The sequence below is a fragment of the Notolabrus celidotus genome, chromosome 13 (genome assembly GCF_009762535.1).
Source record: "Notolabrus celidotus isolate fNotCel1 chromosome 13, fNotCel1.pri, whole genome shotgun sequence".
NCBI classification, from domain to species: domain Eukaryota; kingdom Metazoa; phylum Chordata; class Actinopteri; order Labriformes; family Labridae; genus Notolabrus; species Notolabrus celidotus.
In genome coordinates, this window is record NC_048284.1 from 10,182,185 (window position 1) to 10,199,362 (window position 17,178).

At 41.3% G+C, this 17,178-nt stretch overlaps 1 protein-coding gene across 2 annotated transcripts in view; it reads left to right on the forward strand.

The window, feature by feature from the left end:
- The window catches only part of jag2b (jagged canonical Notch ligand 2b), a 63,019-nt gene that overhangs the window by 30,924 nt on the left and 14,917 nt on the right, over positions 1–17,178 (forward strand). Inside the window, exons 4-11 of one of the 2 annotated variants that reach the window (XM_034699375.1) lie at positions 508–568; positions 5,821–5,951; positions 9,495–9,614; positions 9,713–9,826; positions 9,926–10,039; positions 12,034–12,147; positions 12,602–12,648; positions 14,112–14,285. In XM_034699375.1, the coding sequence (XP_034555266.1) occupies positions 508–568; positions 5,821–5,951; positions 9,495–9,614; positions 9,713–9,826; positions 9,926–10,039; positions 12,034–12,147; positions 12,602–12,648; positions 14,112–14,285 (875 nt within the window). The remainder of the gene's footprint in view (positions 1–507; positions 569–5,820; positions 5,952–9,494; positions 9,615–9,712; positions 9,827–9,925; positions 10,040–12,033; positions 12,148–12,601; positions 12,649–14,111; positions 14,286–17,178) is intronic. The other variant, XM_034699376.1, reaches the window with a different exon arrangement.

The window sequence follows — 17,178 nt, forward strand, 5'->3', positions numbered from 1 at the left end:
ACAAGAATTAATAAATCGCCTAATTTTCAACCCCAATAGAAAGTCATTATCGGAGTAGTATTTTACAAACAGGGTGGGAGTGCGTTGTGTTCTGCCTGCACATGTTAACATGCAGCAGCATCGAGGTCGTGCTCGTGGGTGGTGTCAGACTGAGCCTCAATAAATCACCCAACTGACCTTAGAAGACGAAGGGTGAAAAGAGGAGGGGAGAGAGCTTGTTTTTAAGAGAGGGGGGGGAGTGTTGTACATGCAGGCTATAAAGTTGTCCCGTCCTCAACCCCCTCAACCTCAGTCAGGGTGCCATGAATTCTCACGTCTTGTTGCACTTGTTAAAGAGACGGCAAACAAATGAGCTTCTCCTCCTCCCACCTTTCCATCCCATTCTTTCCCTCCCTGTTCTCTATGCTCTCTCTGTTTTTTTCTAAGAATAATAAGAAATGTAATGATACGTCTCCCTGTGGGACTGCCATTGAAATAGTTTCTGTTCTTCTTTCCTTTTTTTCTCAGCGATCTGCAAGCAGGGCTGCAACCTGTTACACGGCGTCTGCTCTGTCCCAGGAGAGTGCAAGTAAGTCCAGCAGGAGTATACTTTCTCTTTCATGTTCAGACTCTTTCAGTGTAGTGCTAATACAAAAAATTGTGCTACATTTTTAAACCTGCCGTCTTGTACATAAACATATTCTTCTTCTGTGGGTGTTTGTTTGCAGGAAAGGCTGTTTTAGTCACAAAAAAATTGTCTCCAAGTTAAAAAAATTAGTCTTGAAATAGAAATAGTGATTGCTGAAATTCCAAAGTAGTTACTGTGACAAAAAAAGGTTGTTGAGACCATAGACTGTATAGAATATGGACGCAGTATCCGTTACGTCACCCATCTGTTTCTGAAGCGCTGTTTTGAGGCCAATCGTCAGCGCCATCCATATTGTTGCTGTCGAGCGATTGTGATGTAAAGAGGCGGGCTTTGAGCCTTCTAGCCAACAGCTACAGTGTTCCCGCCTGTCAATCAAGCCTCTCGTTGGAAGACTTGCAATCTCAATATCTTCGAAATTACCGCGTTAGGATAAAACTCACTCCCCTACAGTGTGTGCCAATCAAGAAAGGAGCTATCCAGACTACACTCTTCTTTTGTACAAGGCTGTAAACATGTTTATTTCTGCTGTAAAGATCAGCTTTTTTCCAATTCATGTGTATGTGGTTCCGGTACTTCCGTAGCCAGCCTCAAGTGGATCCTCTTTTTTTTTTTTTTTAGCACTTCCACTTGAGGCTCATATTTTTAGTCAAAGGTTGGTAAATTAGCCCAAAAAAGTGCTCATATATACAAAAAACTGCCAAAAAATTATCGTCTCTGATTGTTTGTGGTAAAAAATAATGATTTCTTTTAGGAAAACGGTGGTTACTCTAATAGAAAAGTTAGTCTCTCTTACAAAGACATTGATGGCTGTAACAAAAGGAATAGTCTCTGAAACAAAAAGTGCTCTCCATCGCAACCAACTTAAATTGTGCTATAAGAAATTATGGTGTTTGTGGCAAGTGCGCTTGTTGCGGTGACAAAAATATGTTCTCTGTAACAAATAGTATAACTTCAGTAATCTGGAAGTAACACTCCAGAAGTGTTAGGCTTATTCAAGACTACTCCAAACACCAAGTGTTGAGGCTAATTCAAATTTTTGTTCTTAAGCCACCTGAGGTTAGTTGAGGAGTCACCGACACACATCCTCAATAAAGCACGCACAGAGTAGTCGGCTGCATTCGCTGAAATAATTTATTGCTTACGTACTCTGGTTGACTTTCCAGTAAACAAACAACAAAAAACAGACTTAAACTTAATAACATGGCTTGCGGTCGGAAAACTGTTCCTCTCCGCCATCTAACCCACCCGAACAGAGCAAATCACAGCCCCTTTAAAGGTTAACTTACCTATCAGCGCTCACTGTCACAGGCTCGAGGAGGAGCACACACGCGTCACACACCCACACACGCAGCACAGGTAAACTCAAAACATTTCACTTTCAATCCTGGGCAACTAGTTAACTAAATTTAACAAATATACTTCATAAGGCTAAACATAATTAGATTTAACTCTTTTTCTCTAAGTCTTTTTCACACAATTTTTTTATCCTAAATCTTAAATCTGGCTCCAACACCAATTGAAATGTGATGAAGACATAAGAAGGGTGGGTAAATGGATACCAAATGGAGACACTTCCACTTGTCGTGGCCTGTTGTTTTTCTCCTCAGCATTTTTCTTCCCTTGTGGGCATCTCCACCTCAGCTCAGAGGAAAAGGGCAACGCAGTGCCTGCCTTCTTGTATTTTTGGCTACCTGAAATCCTCTGCAGAATACCAAACACCTCTTCAGCTCAGAGCGAGTAAAAGGGGAGTTGTTGGTGTGTGAATTTGACTACCGTAAACGTGCTGGGAATGGTCATATCCCCTCCTCATCCGCATTGCAGTGCTCCTTGAAGGGCAGGGGGCAAGGAAAGGAAATGAATATCCCACTGTGTTATGTGCATTCCCCCCAAAGTGGAAATAGATAAAGTGACGTAGAACGCCCCCGTAGGTCCACATTTCAGGATGTGGAACATCCCGTCGTCATTTGTAACCCCCCCTCCCACCTGCCAGATGCACAAAGACACTTGCCTCCCACTATTAGCAAGAACATTTGGCTCAGAGCCGAGGAAAAACCCAGGGATGACCAGTTTTAGGAAACTGCCTCACATTATTTTGGATGAGTAGGTCGATCCTTATTCCACTCAATAGACAGACAACAGCGGGAAGCACCTTATTCCTTCAGATCGTCAAGCCCCAGTCAACAGGAAGAGTGACATGAATAGAAAAGCAGCAGCAGAAGAAGAAGAAGAATCTTCCTGCAGCAGCATGAATTTAAAGAAGCCTCAGGTCACGAAAGCTGGCGTTAAATCCCTTGCCATCTCTCCTTTTTATTCCCTTTATTTCATCACAGCTTTATGGGCCGTGCCCTATCCGCCGGCAGCTTTATAAGAATCACAAAAGCTGCTACGTGCCTGTTGTAACACTGATGATTGAGGCTTTTTATAAGAACACATTAGGCTTGTTCTGACATATTTGTGAAAGGATTGCCATGTTTCAAGAATCACTTTGGCTAAAGGCATTTTCACCACTCTGAATGATTTTCAAAGCCAGAGATTTACATGTCCAACTCTGAGGCATCATCCCATCTACACCTGTAAGTGGTTGCTGAGTGATTCTGATGTCTATACGATACAGATTTAAACCACACGACGTGTCATTCTATCTCTTTAGGCCTAAAAAGCAGTTATCAGGTCTCCTTGCCAAAGTCCTGTTAGTGTTATTGCTACATTGCTGTCAGACCCTCTGAGGCTATTCGTACACAGTGGAAGAAGCATGTCAAGTATTCCCCGATGCCCCCCCCCCGCCTCCTTCTCTTCGTCTCTCACATAGACAGCGGTGCCGTCTGCAGGAGACTCAAAATAGCCGTCAATTGACAAGACAGCTGGCGCGACGACACCGCAGCCTTGGAATAGCAGAGCGCCGTCGTGAAGCAGCAGGCTTGTGCGCGTACACATAGTCGTCTCTCAGAGACGCGGTGCCACCCTGGTAGTCCTCAACCCCAGACTCAAACCCGAGCATGAGGAGCCTCTGGAAGTATTCTTAACCCCTCCTGCCCTGGAATGTCGCTTTGCTAAGATTAGTTGGCAGGAGGCCTTGGGGTGGGTTGACGCAGATACAGTGAGGTGTGTTTCCACTGTTGAGCAGGTTGCAATCAAGGGTTTGATTCAGCCGTTAGCAAGACAAGTAAGACCCAGCTTTATTAACCCTGAAGAAAACTCTGGAGCTGAGTTACTCTAACATTGCACAAAGGAATAAGAAGAACACAGAAGAACACCAAATGTCTAGATGTTTTAACTAAATCATTGACATTTCAGTGTATGAGGGTTACATGCAATGACGGTGCTTGAAATAGGAAGCCCAATCCATAGAAGTAATAAACATGAGCTGTAAAAAAATGCATGTGCACGTGTGCACGCAAACAGCTTATATTTTGACCCCAACTTCACCCAGATTTCTTCCTGCCAGCCCTCTTGGAAATTTTCTGCAAGAAAGTTGGAATTCTGGAATATTCTAGAAAATTAACCCTAATTTGGCCAATGATGACAAAATATTGCAGACTTGTATGAGAGACACTTGCCAGGATGATTAAATCATCTGGGGCGGAAGGAGGAGAATCATTCTCAAGAGAGATCAGCAAAGATGTCTGCGCATCACATCTGTTTCCACACAGCTTTGATATGAATACAAAATCTGTCATCCTAGTGTCTGTCTCTGCTGCCTTATCCACCATCATGTCAAAACTTCACGCTGTGAGGGACATGTGTGAACAAGCAATTCTGGAAAATGATGCAGGCAAAGCTCCTGACATTTCTAGAAGTGCGTATGTGCGAGAGACTGAGTTAAATACAGAAGTGATGGCATCATCTGCGTACGTATTTAACTGTGATGTTTCGAGGTGGTAAAAACTTGTATTGCTGTGGTTTAACTGTAGGAGAGACTTTGCTCTTCTTGAACCTGATAAAAAGTCATTCCAGCTTCAAACGCAGACTAATCAGCTCTGACAACATGATGCAGGTTGAGATTGGATAATCTAGTATTTTATCAGTATTCATTGGCTTAACTTCGCTCAGCTACAATATCTGCATCGCTAAATCAAAACCACCAGATTATTTCCCTCAGAACATTCAAAGATATTTAGAATTTGAAAAATAGATATGTAAATATACCTTTTTGGGCTTATCTTATCACCTAAGATTAAGTGAAGCAAACAGATGCTTGTGGTTTGATAATCTAAGATGTTGCAGAGGATGTGAAAATTTGTAGATGGTAATAAACATACAAAACATCCTTATTTAAAAAACAGTGAAATCTTAATTTAAAGCCTTTTTTCCTGTGCAGGCCCATGTAAATAATGACATAATGCCAGCAAAGGATTTACCTGCTGAGGAAGCTGAACTCTTTTAATGTCAGCAAGAGGATTTTAAGTAACTTTTATTGTTCTTTTTTTGAAAGCCTTTTAACCTTTTCTTTTATCTGCTGGTTTGAGGGCTTACCCATCAAAGAGAAGAACAGCCTGCAGAGCATTATAAAAGTTTGCTCCAAGATTACAGGAATTAAACAGAGAGACTTGTGTTCCCTCTGGGAGAACCAGGTGCTGAAGAAAGCGAAAAACATTATCGGCCAGCCATTACATGTCCTTAGTACAGAGTTTGTGCTGATGCCTTCAGCTCGCTGTTTTTATGCGCCCGTGAGGAGAACTAATCGGTATTCAAAATCTTTTATCCCGTCTGCTATCAGGCTTTTAAACTCAAACAGCAGTCTTTTTAGTCATTTTAAATAACATTGGTATGACAAGATTATATTGTCTTTTAATCGTTGTCTTATCTTACTGTTATTTATTTATTACATTAACTTATTGCTGTCCTCCACAGACCCTCTGGTCCCATGTACAGACCCGGTGCTTGACTTGTGACTTGTAGCATGAATATATGATGGATGTGTTGTAGATTTTAAATGTTGTATGGTTGTTGTATGGTAAGCTATAAATGAATTGCCCTTCTTGGGATCAATAAAGTTGTCTGAATCTGAATCTGAATCTGAATAACCATTTGGATCATCACCTCAATGTTCATGTGTAATCTAGTTTCAGTATTGGAAAGAAAGTGAGCATGACACATGCTCTTGTCAGGATTTGAAGGATAGATCAGGTAGAGGGATTAGAAATGTGTAATAAATCATTTCATGTTCTGTTGTGTGTGTTTGACTCTGACAGGTGTAACTATGGCTGGCAGGGCCAATTCTGTGATGAATGTGTGCTGTATCCCGGCTGTGTCCATGGGACCTGCAACATGCCGTGGCAGTGTAACTGTGAGAGGAACTGGGGAGGCCTGCTGTGTGATAAAGGTAAGGAAATGTGTGATTTTTTTTCCTCTTAGTTTGTTTGTTTTTGGTGATTTTTCATCACCTCCCACACAAGACGCCGGCAGAATCCCTGCTCTCATCCTGCACGCCCCCTCCAGCTACAGTTTCCTGCATCCGATGAGTAACAAAGTGAGCAAGACATGAGACAGAAGTGACTTCTGAAGACGCAGCATGTTAGCATGTGAAATACTGCAACAGTCACCAGTCCATCGGTAGCTTGTTACTGGATTGAGATTCAGTCACTCCTTTGCTTGCAGCGTCAGTCTGGAGAGTTTAATATGTGAAGCAGCTGGTTCTGAGATGAGCTGGCAGTGACTTTGTCATTTGTAAGCGCATTTGAGGTATTCTCAGTCTTACAAAAATGTAAGATTTTATCATGTCCTGTCAGCCAAAGGCTCGTTCTCTGAGGTCTTCAGAGTTTAAAGAACGAAATGACAAATGGAGCAGTTAATGGATAGACATTTCTCAGCAGGTTTTGGATGGCAGGGAAATCGTTTAAGTCATTTTTCTGCAATGATCACGAATATTTCCTACTTCCAGCCTTAAAATAGTGCCGATTTTTGTCTTCCCTTTGTAATGACTGACGGGACACTGATTATTTTTATTTTTTTATTGTGGCTGTTATTCCACCAAAATTAGCCAAAGTGACTTTTGACATACTGTGGTAATGTAGATTGGCTTCATTTTTCAACACAGCAGGTTGCCGCTTGCTACGTACAAATCCCATACAGACAGTAAACCTAGAATCAAATATTAATCACAGCATGATTTAATGACTTATAAATGATGAGAGAACAAGTGTCTGAATTTATAAAAAATCTCAAATACTGATACTTATGGCTCGTTTCCACCAAGCGGTCTGGTATGGATCAGTACAGTTTGGTACGGGTCGGATCGGTAACGCCTGATCCTGTTTGCGTTTCCACAGCCTACAGTTCCCTACTTGGTGGGCGGCGTGTAAGCCGGATGCTGATAGCCGCATCAGCTAGGTAATAGCTTGACGTAATGGCAGCACGAAAAACGTGAGGAAAGTCTGCACCTCCACTGGAGATTTAAACATGGCGGGGTTATGTGTTGTTCTTTATTACCGCTGTCGGAGGGGAAGTGATGATTCTTTCGACCAATCAATGGACTGCAGTGTTTCTAGCTCCACCTCCTGGGGTCGGATCGGCAACCGGAAAATGCATGCCTTACCAAGACGAACCGAACTGAACCGCTTGGTGGAAACGGGGCTTTAGTTTTCTGAATTTTTAGGACTACAGCACTTCAATTGTAGTTTATAGCCTTCATTGAAAAAATAGCAAAACAATAATGTGACGATGTGTAAAAAATATATATACATGTTGTGATCTCGTTGTTTTATACCTCATATTTACTTAGCCAGGAATATTAGTGAAAACAACATTTGTTTTTGATTATTCACCATGTGGCAATAGTGGAAACAGACTCTCTACATAGGTTTTTGACAAAGCACTTTGAAGCTGAAAGATGATGATTACTGCATTAATAATGCTTACTCAACCTAACTTTAGGTTAGTCTAGACACAGGCAAAGAGGTGGATCTGAGGTGGACTTCAAGCCTGCTAGATAACCACTTTTACAAGCCTACTTGTGCATCATTCCAGCCATGCCCCTAATAAGTAACAATTCCTAGCCTTGTTATTATCTTAATAGATGTGTTATTCATACAGGGTGTACACATAAAGAAATGAGCAGTTTGGACTGAAAGTGTTTTTGAACCAAGCTGTAAACATGCTTATTTCTGCTGTTAAGTGGACGCTTGAGGAACTGCAGGTTTTTTTCACTACCACAGTGGCTTCATTTTTCAACACTGGAGGTTGCTTCTTGGTACCAACTTGATATAGGCAGTACACTTAAAAAACATGAATTATTGCATGATTTAATCACCAGTTATAACTCAACTTAAATTATATAGCACCTTTCATACATAAAAACATGCAGCCCAAAGTCCTTCACAAAATGATAGAGAGACAGAAAACAACAGCAATGATAAAATTATAAAAGGCAGGATTATAAATGAAATACTTAAAAAAAAAATCAATACAGTAAAATTAATAAAATAAGTAATAGTGGAAAAAAAGTTAAAAATAAGGTAGCGTTAACAAAATCAGGTGAATACAAGAAATAAATAGACAAATAAAGAATTAAATAAGATAAATATATGTTTAAGCAATTATTCAAATAATAATGGTTTAAATAATAATAGAAATAATATTGCACTGTCATAAGTGTCACAATGACCAGAAAGTACTAGAATAGAAAATACTCTAGCTGTCTGAAACTTACTACAGGGTGTGATGTGATCCTCTTTATGATTTTTTTTTTTAAGTTGTAGAATAAGTAACAGCAGTAGAGTTTGATGCCACGGGGGAGCATTCAAAACAATCATCAAAATAAAAAAAATGTAAAATATGTAAAAATGTCTAAAACAAGATGTTCAGTTTCTGTCACGAGAGGTTCCATCATTCATTTTTTTTTTTACAGTCATGCTCTTAGTTAATGCAGGAGTCAACCCACATTCACATGAAGTCTGAGTTCTCATCACTCCTGCTTCTCTGTGAGAGGAGAACAGCAGCTGGATACTTTTACTGCCTGTGAGATCTGAGCAGCAGCAGAGACACTCGATCCCCTCTCATCTCTTCGTCACTGAGGGCTCTTCAGGGGATGAGAACGGGTCCTGAGATCCCTGGTGGAGACAGATCCCTGCTTTTTTATTTACCAGCTTGTGGGCGGAGCTGGCCTTTAGCCTGAGGACAGTGTGCAGGGATCATATGGGGTTTAACTGAGTTTATTCTGCACATGGACCTTTTTTTGCAGAGATGACCAAAATGTCGCTCGGGGTCTATGCTGATAATAATTCACAAACCTAGTACCATTTAGTAACAAGGTTCATCATCATTTCAGCAAAACAAGCTGTATTCACATGTGCACAATTTTTCTTGTGAGCTGCATGTGTGAACACAAACAGCTGAAATTTTCTCCCTGACATTTTGAGCCCCCAGTAAAATTCCTGCAAGAAATCAGGGTGAGCGGATGTGCAAATGCAGGAGGAAACATTCACAGTGAGCAATCGGGGCAGGGGAGATGATGTGACTGGTGCCAACCCAAAAGAGCAACATGCAGCAGGATGAATAAAAACATCATATCCTGCCTCCTAAGACTCATCTCCCTTCCCCTTAACACCACCCCCTCATCCGACAGGGAACACTTCCTGCTGTGAGGGATTTGTGAACAAGTAACTTATGGGGGAAGAGATCCTGAATATTTGTAGAGAGACAAAAATCTGTCACAGAATGTGGGAAGAGAAACATTCATATTAAGGATCATGATGCATGGTAGGGGAGGTAGATGTTCAATCACAGGGGTTTATATCCATCAAACAGGATGGAGGACTTAAAGCTGCTGTTGCTGTTCTCAGTACTAATTTGAAAGTTGGTCTAAAATGTGAAAAGTCACCAGTTTGATGATGTGATGTCTCAACATACACTATATGTCTGCCTCCAGATCTGAACTACTGCGGTCGACACCAGCCGTGCGTTAACGGAGGAACCTGCATGAACACCGAACCAGACGAGTACTTCTGTGCCTGTCCACAGGGATACTCTGGGAAGACCTGCCACATAGGTGAGAGACCTAATCAAGATGTGCCTTCAGTCATGTATAGTTTTTCATGCATACAATCAAATCAGTCAGTTTAACTCTGTCTCTCCTCTCTGCACCAGCCGAGCACGCCTGTGCGTCTGATCCCTGCGCTAACGGTGGAACGTGTCACGAAGTCGACGAAGGGTTCGAGTGCCAGTGTCCTCCAGGCTGGGAGGGTCCCACCTGTGCCAACAGTGAGTAACCTACCTTCTTCTAAATTCTAAATAAGGTTTAAAACTTACTCTAGATGTGTGAAAGCAGATAAAAAATAAGTTAATGTGTGTTGTTCTCAGACTTGGACGAGTGTGCCTCCAACCCCTGCGCCCGGGGAGGGACCTGTATTGACCTGGAGGATGGCTACGAGTGTGTGTGTCCTCCTCAGTGGGAGGGAAAGACATGCCAGATAGGTAAGACTTTACTTCTGCAAAAAAAATAGATACTGGAAATATTGTTTCAGTTTCTGCAGGAAAATTTGTATTGCAGCTCTTGTTGTTCCACTTTCCTAAACAAATACGAGTCCTCTGAAATTCAAAGTGGTACTCTCTGCTCAGGATAACTGTATTTTGGGATTAAAATTTGCAACCAGCAACCTGAGCCTGGTGGCCAGAGTACAAGCTGTCAATATCCTGGCCAAGCTGGCAGCTGCTCGACCGCCTTTTTTTTTTTTTTCTCTCAATGACTTTATGAGCCACTAGTGAGTGTGTCTATATCCGGCTGTTTGTTTGTCGCTGGCGGTGGCGTTCGTTTCCATATCGCTATCGTCCGGACAAGCGGACGTGACTAACGTGAAGCCAGGAAATGGATTACAAGCAGTAAACAAAGTTGGGTTGCGTGCATGCGTGCAAGTGTGTGTTAGTGTGGAGGGGTTGGAGGTAGGAAAGAGATCCCAGGAGTTCAGTGTCATCTTACCAGCTCATGTCTCAGCTTACAGGCAGCTACTGGCCTCCTGTATTACCTGGCAATTGCGTATCTGTGTGTGTGTGTGTGTATGTGTGTGTGTGTGTGTGTGTGTGTGTGTGTGTGTGTGTGTGTGTGTGTGTGTGTGTGTGTGTGTGTGTGTGTGTGTGTGTGTGTGTGTGTGTGTGTGTGGAGTTTAAGGTTTCAGAGGGAGACAGGTGTGTTAGTGAGCACAGCAGGACTCCCTGCAGACTGCCCCCCCTCTTTTTGAATATTTGAGCAGCTCTGTTTCTTTGTTGTAACACTTTTGATGTCTTTTGGAGGTTTACAGGTGTTTTTGTGTTATATAATTTATATTTTAAATTAAATCGCTTACACAGTTCCCTGGCTTCTACTTGTTCCCTTAAGTAGCCAAATAATAGGCTGTAAAATGTGTGGGGAGCCGTTTTAGATAGCAGAGGAACTCCTGTGTGAAATACTTGATTCTGATTGGTCAAAACCCTTTTAACAACAGGGTTGAAAGTAACAGTAAGCAACATTAGCAAGACCCCTCGACCTTACACCAGGGTCTTACTCACCCTGTTAGGATTTTAATTTGTATAGCCACCCATTCACTGTGCATTATCCCTTTTATAGTCATACATCAATGATATGAGTAAGGGGGTAAATTGTGTATCATTTCGTTTGGACACTCTTTAAAGCAAGGTGTTCTAATGTCATGAAGTTTGGGGATACACAAAAGCAGAGGCATGTCCAGAGATGTTTAAAGGGGAGGCACCATAGACTTAAGGAGTAGACGCCGAATTGGCTTCTAGGGTGTAAGAAATACGGCTGCCATCTTGGTCCGGTCATCCTACCCATGATCCCACCTGTAAACGTAAACTGAAGCAGCAGAGACTTCAAGATGCCAGAGCTCTGTGTGGCAAAATACCTGTCATACATCTCATATATCACATATTAGAATATTATATTACTGTTAAGCCCATTATGAATATTAAAATACGCCAAACCATGTGTCCTGTATCATACCTACATGTATGAAGTTTGCAGAAAACCCACCCGCATGAAAATCTGTTTAGTATTCAGCGAGTTATGATTGATTAAATGCGCTGACACTTATTTGCGCCTGCCAAACAGATTACACTGAGTGGAGCGGCTGACTGGACCCAGATGGCAGCCCCACGGCTAGTCAGCGCCAATAGGTAGTAGCGGTCGATGCAGCGCCTACTCTTTATATGTCTATGGGTGGCACTGTTCACATCTGATACTTTTCTGCTGTGTGCAGAATCAGTAGAACGCATCCACACACTTTTTTAAATTTTGGATCAGTGTATTATGATCCAGACTGGGTTCTTATCAGGTTAACTTTTATTCTGTTCTTTAATTTTTTTGCATTAGCGTGGCTTTAAAGGTGAATCTCTGGTCTCTTTTCTTTCTCTTTGTTCTCTTCTTGGTTTTATTTCAAATGATGGACTTGGTTTCCTTCTACATCCTGCCTTTACAGATGCAAATGAGTGTGCAGGAAAACCCTGTGTGAACGCTCACTCTTGCAAAAATTTGATTGGCGACTATCACTGCGACTGTTTTCGGGGATGGTCCGGAAAGAACTGTGACATCAGTCAGTATTTCTTACTTTTCAAAAGTCACCTCCAAATGCCTGTCCTTCCACTGGCACCTCCTCTCTTCCTCTGGCTCATTCCAAACGCCTCCTGTCCCTTCCTGGACACAGACCATAGCTGTAGTTTCACTCACTTTCTCACATGTGGTAACCCGTTTCTCTCTCGCCCTGACAAAATGAATCTCCAACTTTGGCATCATGACTGAACTTGCATGCCCACCTTTGATCTCTGGATTCAATGCATGAAGGTTACAATCTTGACAAGGTCTTTTCTTTCTTGGCTTCACTAGTTGATTCTTTTCCTTCTTTGACTTAATCTTTGCTCATCCCATATTATAGACCCACCTAATCGTGAACAATATGATAGATTGCCCAATAACAAGCTCCCATGTTGAAACTTCTGTATGTTCTCTATAATATTTAATCATAATTTCTTCTTCATTTTTCTCTTCAGATATCAAAGGCTGCCATGGTCAGTGCAAGAATGGAGCAACATGCACAGTATGGATGTTTAACTTTAAAATACTCATAAGTAGATGTTATTTATTTTTCCTAATAAGTTATTTTGTTGGTATTCTTTATTTTTAGCGGTTGTCACTTCAAGGAAAGTATCAAAATGTTGATGACTTGTACTGCGCTCGGGGGCGTTGCAAATTTTGCTCAATTTTATGTAGTTTTTCTACACCCAGGGATACTTTCTTGAGTTCATATGACCTTCCCCTATAACTGTAACTGATGTAAGATACTATGTGAACCCATTGACTGTATATAAAGATGGATGACTTGTCTCAATCTCCTCCTACTTTACAAAAGTGAAACCATAATACCTCCTGCAACGTACGCAGATATACTGCACATTTTGAGCCAGATTATAGGTGCATTACGACCAAGAGTTCTGGGGTCTTTTAGCCCCCAGAACTACTTTCCCTGGAACTAAAAGGTTCCATGGAAAGTTATATATTTAATTATATTAAATAATATTTTGAAATCTTAATAAAAAACTAAACTAGTATGCATTCCCAGGAACTCCCTCTATGTTTCAACAACTGTGTAAACTCCACAAACACAGTTACGTTCAACCAAAAGTCCCAGGACCTTTGAAAATACTACCCCCACCAAGCAGGGGGTTTTCATGGGGGAGATTAAAGTTTAGACCCTGGTTCCTCCTGTCGAAACGCATGTAGTTCAGGGCTTAAAGTCCCTAGTTCCGGTGTAAAGTTCCTGCGGATGAAAAACGCCTTATGTGCAGTGGTGAACAGTTCTTGGAACCATGGTATCAACGTCCCTTCCCTTCTCCTGACTACACGACACAAGTCAAGCCTAGTTTTATAGCATGTTAAAAGCAAACACAGTTGACCAAGCGCCAGTTAAAATGAGACTCTGAAGCAGCTGAAGAATACACATTTTATCATTTGAGTAGTCGGCGATACAAATGTTAAAAAGAAGACAAAAAGTGGTTTACAAATCGTACTTTTTATTCTCATTTATTCAATCATGAGTAGAGTTAGATGATGTTAGCCATGTTTGCTAATTAGCCAACAAACTACCTATTGCTAGCGACAGGAGTGATGCTGTGTAACCCAAGGATAAGGGAACAGGAAATCCTCTGTAGACCAGACCGTTTAATTTCAGTTCTACACAGGCTACTAAAGGAAATTCCCTCATAGCATACATCCTGTGACGGACGCACCCCTGAATATGGACACAGCTCATGTGTAGCAGGCAGTATCTAGCTTGTGGTTTAGCATCTGAAACTTCAGTGCTATTGGCTGCTGCAGACATTATCCAACATCACTGTGAAGTTCCTCCCTTCTGTTCCATTTGTAGGAGACGCATGTGAAAATGCTCTGTTAACCATACCACTGGGACTTTAATCTATCAGGTGTGCTTGAACGCCACAGGACTTACCGCTTTCTTGTCACCCTTGAACTCATCATCTCTCTCTGTTTTTTTCTTCTCTTCAGGAGGGCTCGAGGGGATACCACTGCCAGTGCCCACCAGGTTTTGTTGGCATTCACTGCGAGATCCAGAGAAATAAGTGTGAGAGCAAACCGTGCCAGAACGGAGGGCAGTGTCATGCGGTGCTGGACGGTTTTGTGTGCCAGTGCCCGCCAGAGTTCGCTGGACAGCTGTGTGAGGTGAGTCTCATGTTGCACTGATCACAGCTTTGGATTATTACATTTATAGTGATAGTTATTATGATGGTGGTGCCAGACTGTTTTATTAATAGGTTTTGGATTAAGTGGAGACTTACTGCACAGCTGAGCACCTGTGGACTGGATGTTTCTTTTAGCACTTAGTGGACTAAAAACACAGTAAACATACTCTTTGATCCCAAGTTCTGCAATCAAAACTCTGTGAAACCATAATGATGTTTTAACAGCATACTGATTAATAATTAAAGCCATTTAGATTGTGGAAAAATGTTCACACACTGTTCATTAAAGCTCTCCTTGTAAACAAACTTTATGAAGAAAGAAGTGATCAAAGCAGACTGCTGCCTGCAGTGACCCCGATCACTCCTATAGTCTCCTTAAAGTTGTAACGTATGTTCCACGCCCAGTCAATTTCACACCTTTGTTGTTATTGATAATCTTAGACACATTACATATCAGTGTCCTTGCTGCAGGCTTTTCTATTTGAAGTGTGTGTTTGGAGCTGATGTAGGTTAGCCGAGAGGAAACCGACACTCCCCTTCATCTCTTGGGTCCTGAATGGAGGACATTGCTGGTCAGGAGCCAGTCCTGTTTTAGCATCTCTACTATAAATACGAGCCTCTCTGAATGAGGTGAAGCTGGATTTCTGCCCGCATACTACACAGCTCTGAAGCCTGCTATGGCACGGTGTACATTCCTGCCCTGCAGTGCCAAAACTACAACGCCTCCGACTTCATATTTCTCTGATTAGTATCTCCTCTCTGCAGTGCATGAAAGTTTGATTGTGTAATGGTGTTTTAGCTCTGTCCTGATCTCTGGGAATTCTTTAGAGGAAGAAACAGGGGCGACTTAATTCCCAGCAGAAATGCCACATTTACTCTGTTAGTAGGTCCAAAACTTTTGTCCGGACAGAAATATCCTCACAGCTTTTAGATGGGCTGCAAAGAAACTTAGTACATTTATGAATCCCAACAGGGTGAACAGAACCTTACCGATTGGGGTTTTGCTCACCCTGTCTTGCATAACCACCCATCCACTATACATTCTTCTACTTAGACACAAGTGTCACAACTTTATATCTTTTTATAACATTTTTACAGACAGTACAAAATGATGTCACACAAGAGTAAGAACAAATCAGAGTATCTGTATAGAATAGAACAAAAATCCCCAATTAAACAGAAAAACAAGACAAACAAGACAATAGAAAAACAAATCCCCATGACCCTGCCAACCCTCACCCTTCCAGCTTCCTAAGGTAGTTGTCTATTAAAGTGTCACAACTTTTAACATTGTTGCTGTTGCTTGTTGTTCTCACTACTGCTTACATTTAAAGTTACTTTGTGGTGATCAGCAACTTAAACATGCACACACCAGCTGTGCTGCCGTTGCCTGGATTGCAGGACAGCCTCACTTTTCCCTATCAGAGATGGTTGGGGTCCAGTAGCCCCTCAAGCTGCTCTCACATCTGAGTCAATAATTATCATTATATACCGGCACGAAAGACCAACCTGAGACAAATACGTTTTTGCCACAGTGTCAACAGGCAGAGGTGAAATTTTCCACCCTTTGTAGTTGAAATTTGATCACCATTGTTCCTGGGTATTGACCAATCAGAATCAAGTATTTGATCCAGAGGATTCTATTTTTATGTATTTATTCATTCATTTATTTATTTTATTGATCTACTCAGTTTTATTGATATTTTTAGCCTTAGTTTTATTTTCAACTCTTACCCTTTTTAAATCAATTTATTTGAACTATTTGTATTCTTAATTTTGATGCTTCGACTTATTTTAATTACACATATTTTATTTTTGGTGTGCATTAGTCTCTATTTTATTTTATTCTAATTTTATTTTATTATTTTTATTATTTTTTTTATTATTATTATCTTCCCCTAATATGTCTTGCCATTGTTTTATTTCTGCTTCTTTCTTGTTTTTCAATCGCTCTAAAGCACTTTGGGTTGCATTTGATTTGTATAAAAGGTGCTATATAAACAAAGCTTGATTGATTGTTAACACAGCCTGATAATAGTAGTTTTGACACATCTCATCGTGTTTTTTTCAGTGAAAGTAAGACACTTTGAGCCTCCTCTAAAATGTATTTTATTCAAAAATGTGTTTATAGTTCTCCACAAGTAAATTATGACGTTGCTTTGTGGTTTTCCAAGATAATAGTATTCTCAACCTGTCTACTACAAGCTCTGATGTCTCCTGTGCTGTGAATGCTCCAAACAGAGACTAATGTACCCTAAGATTTATAGCCATTCTTGCCCTCAGACACGCTCCCCCTGACCACACACGTGCAAATAGTAAAGAAAAAATGTATGTGGCTCTGACACTTAGGGTAAAATAAACTGTGTGTGACCGCAGACTTCACCCACACTCTTCCTTTGCTCCTAACTCTCGTGTTCAGCGCCTTAAATGGCAAAAGGGTGCAACCCAGAGTTTACGCACAGTAGGCTACTGTTAACATTTTTCACTGCAACCTCTGGTCTTTGCAGGTAGAAATGGTGAAAGATGTCGCTGTGACCTCTGCTCAGGTTCTGTCTGTGTCACAGAGGAATGATGCATGATTTATGCGTCTGATTTACTATGCTCACTGTGGCTCTGTTTGAGTCCAAATCTGCTGTCGGATGGTTTTTCTTTACCTTGTCTGCTCAGTTTATGCCAGGTTCGTACCTCCTGAATGATCTTGTAAGTTTAAACATGCCCCCTAAAACCAAAATGTTGATACACTTGATGAGCTTAGGGACAGTTTCTGAGGCTTACTCTGCTCATCCACCTTCCAGCTGCATGATGCAAGCTAAGCTGTTCATCTACCCAAGTTAACGATCTTTCTTCTTTGCTTTTTAGCTTCAGTTGCAGCT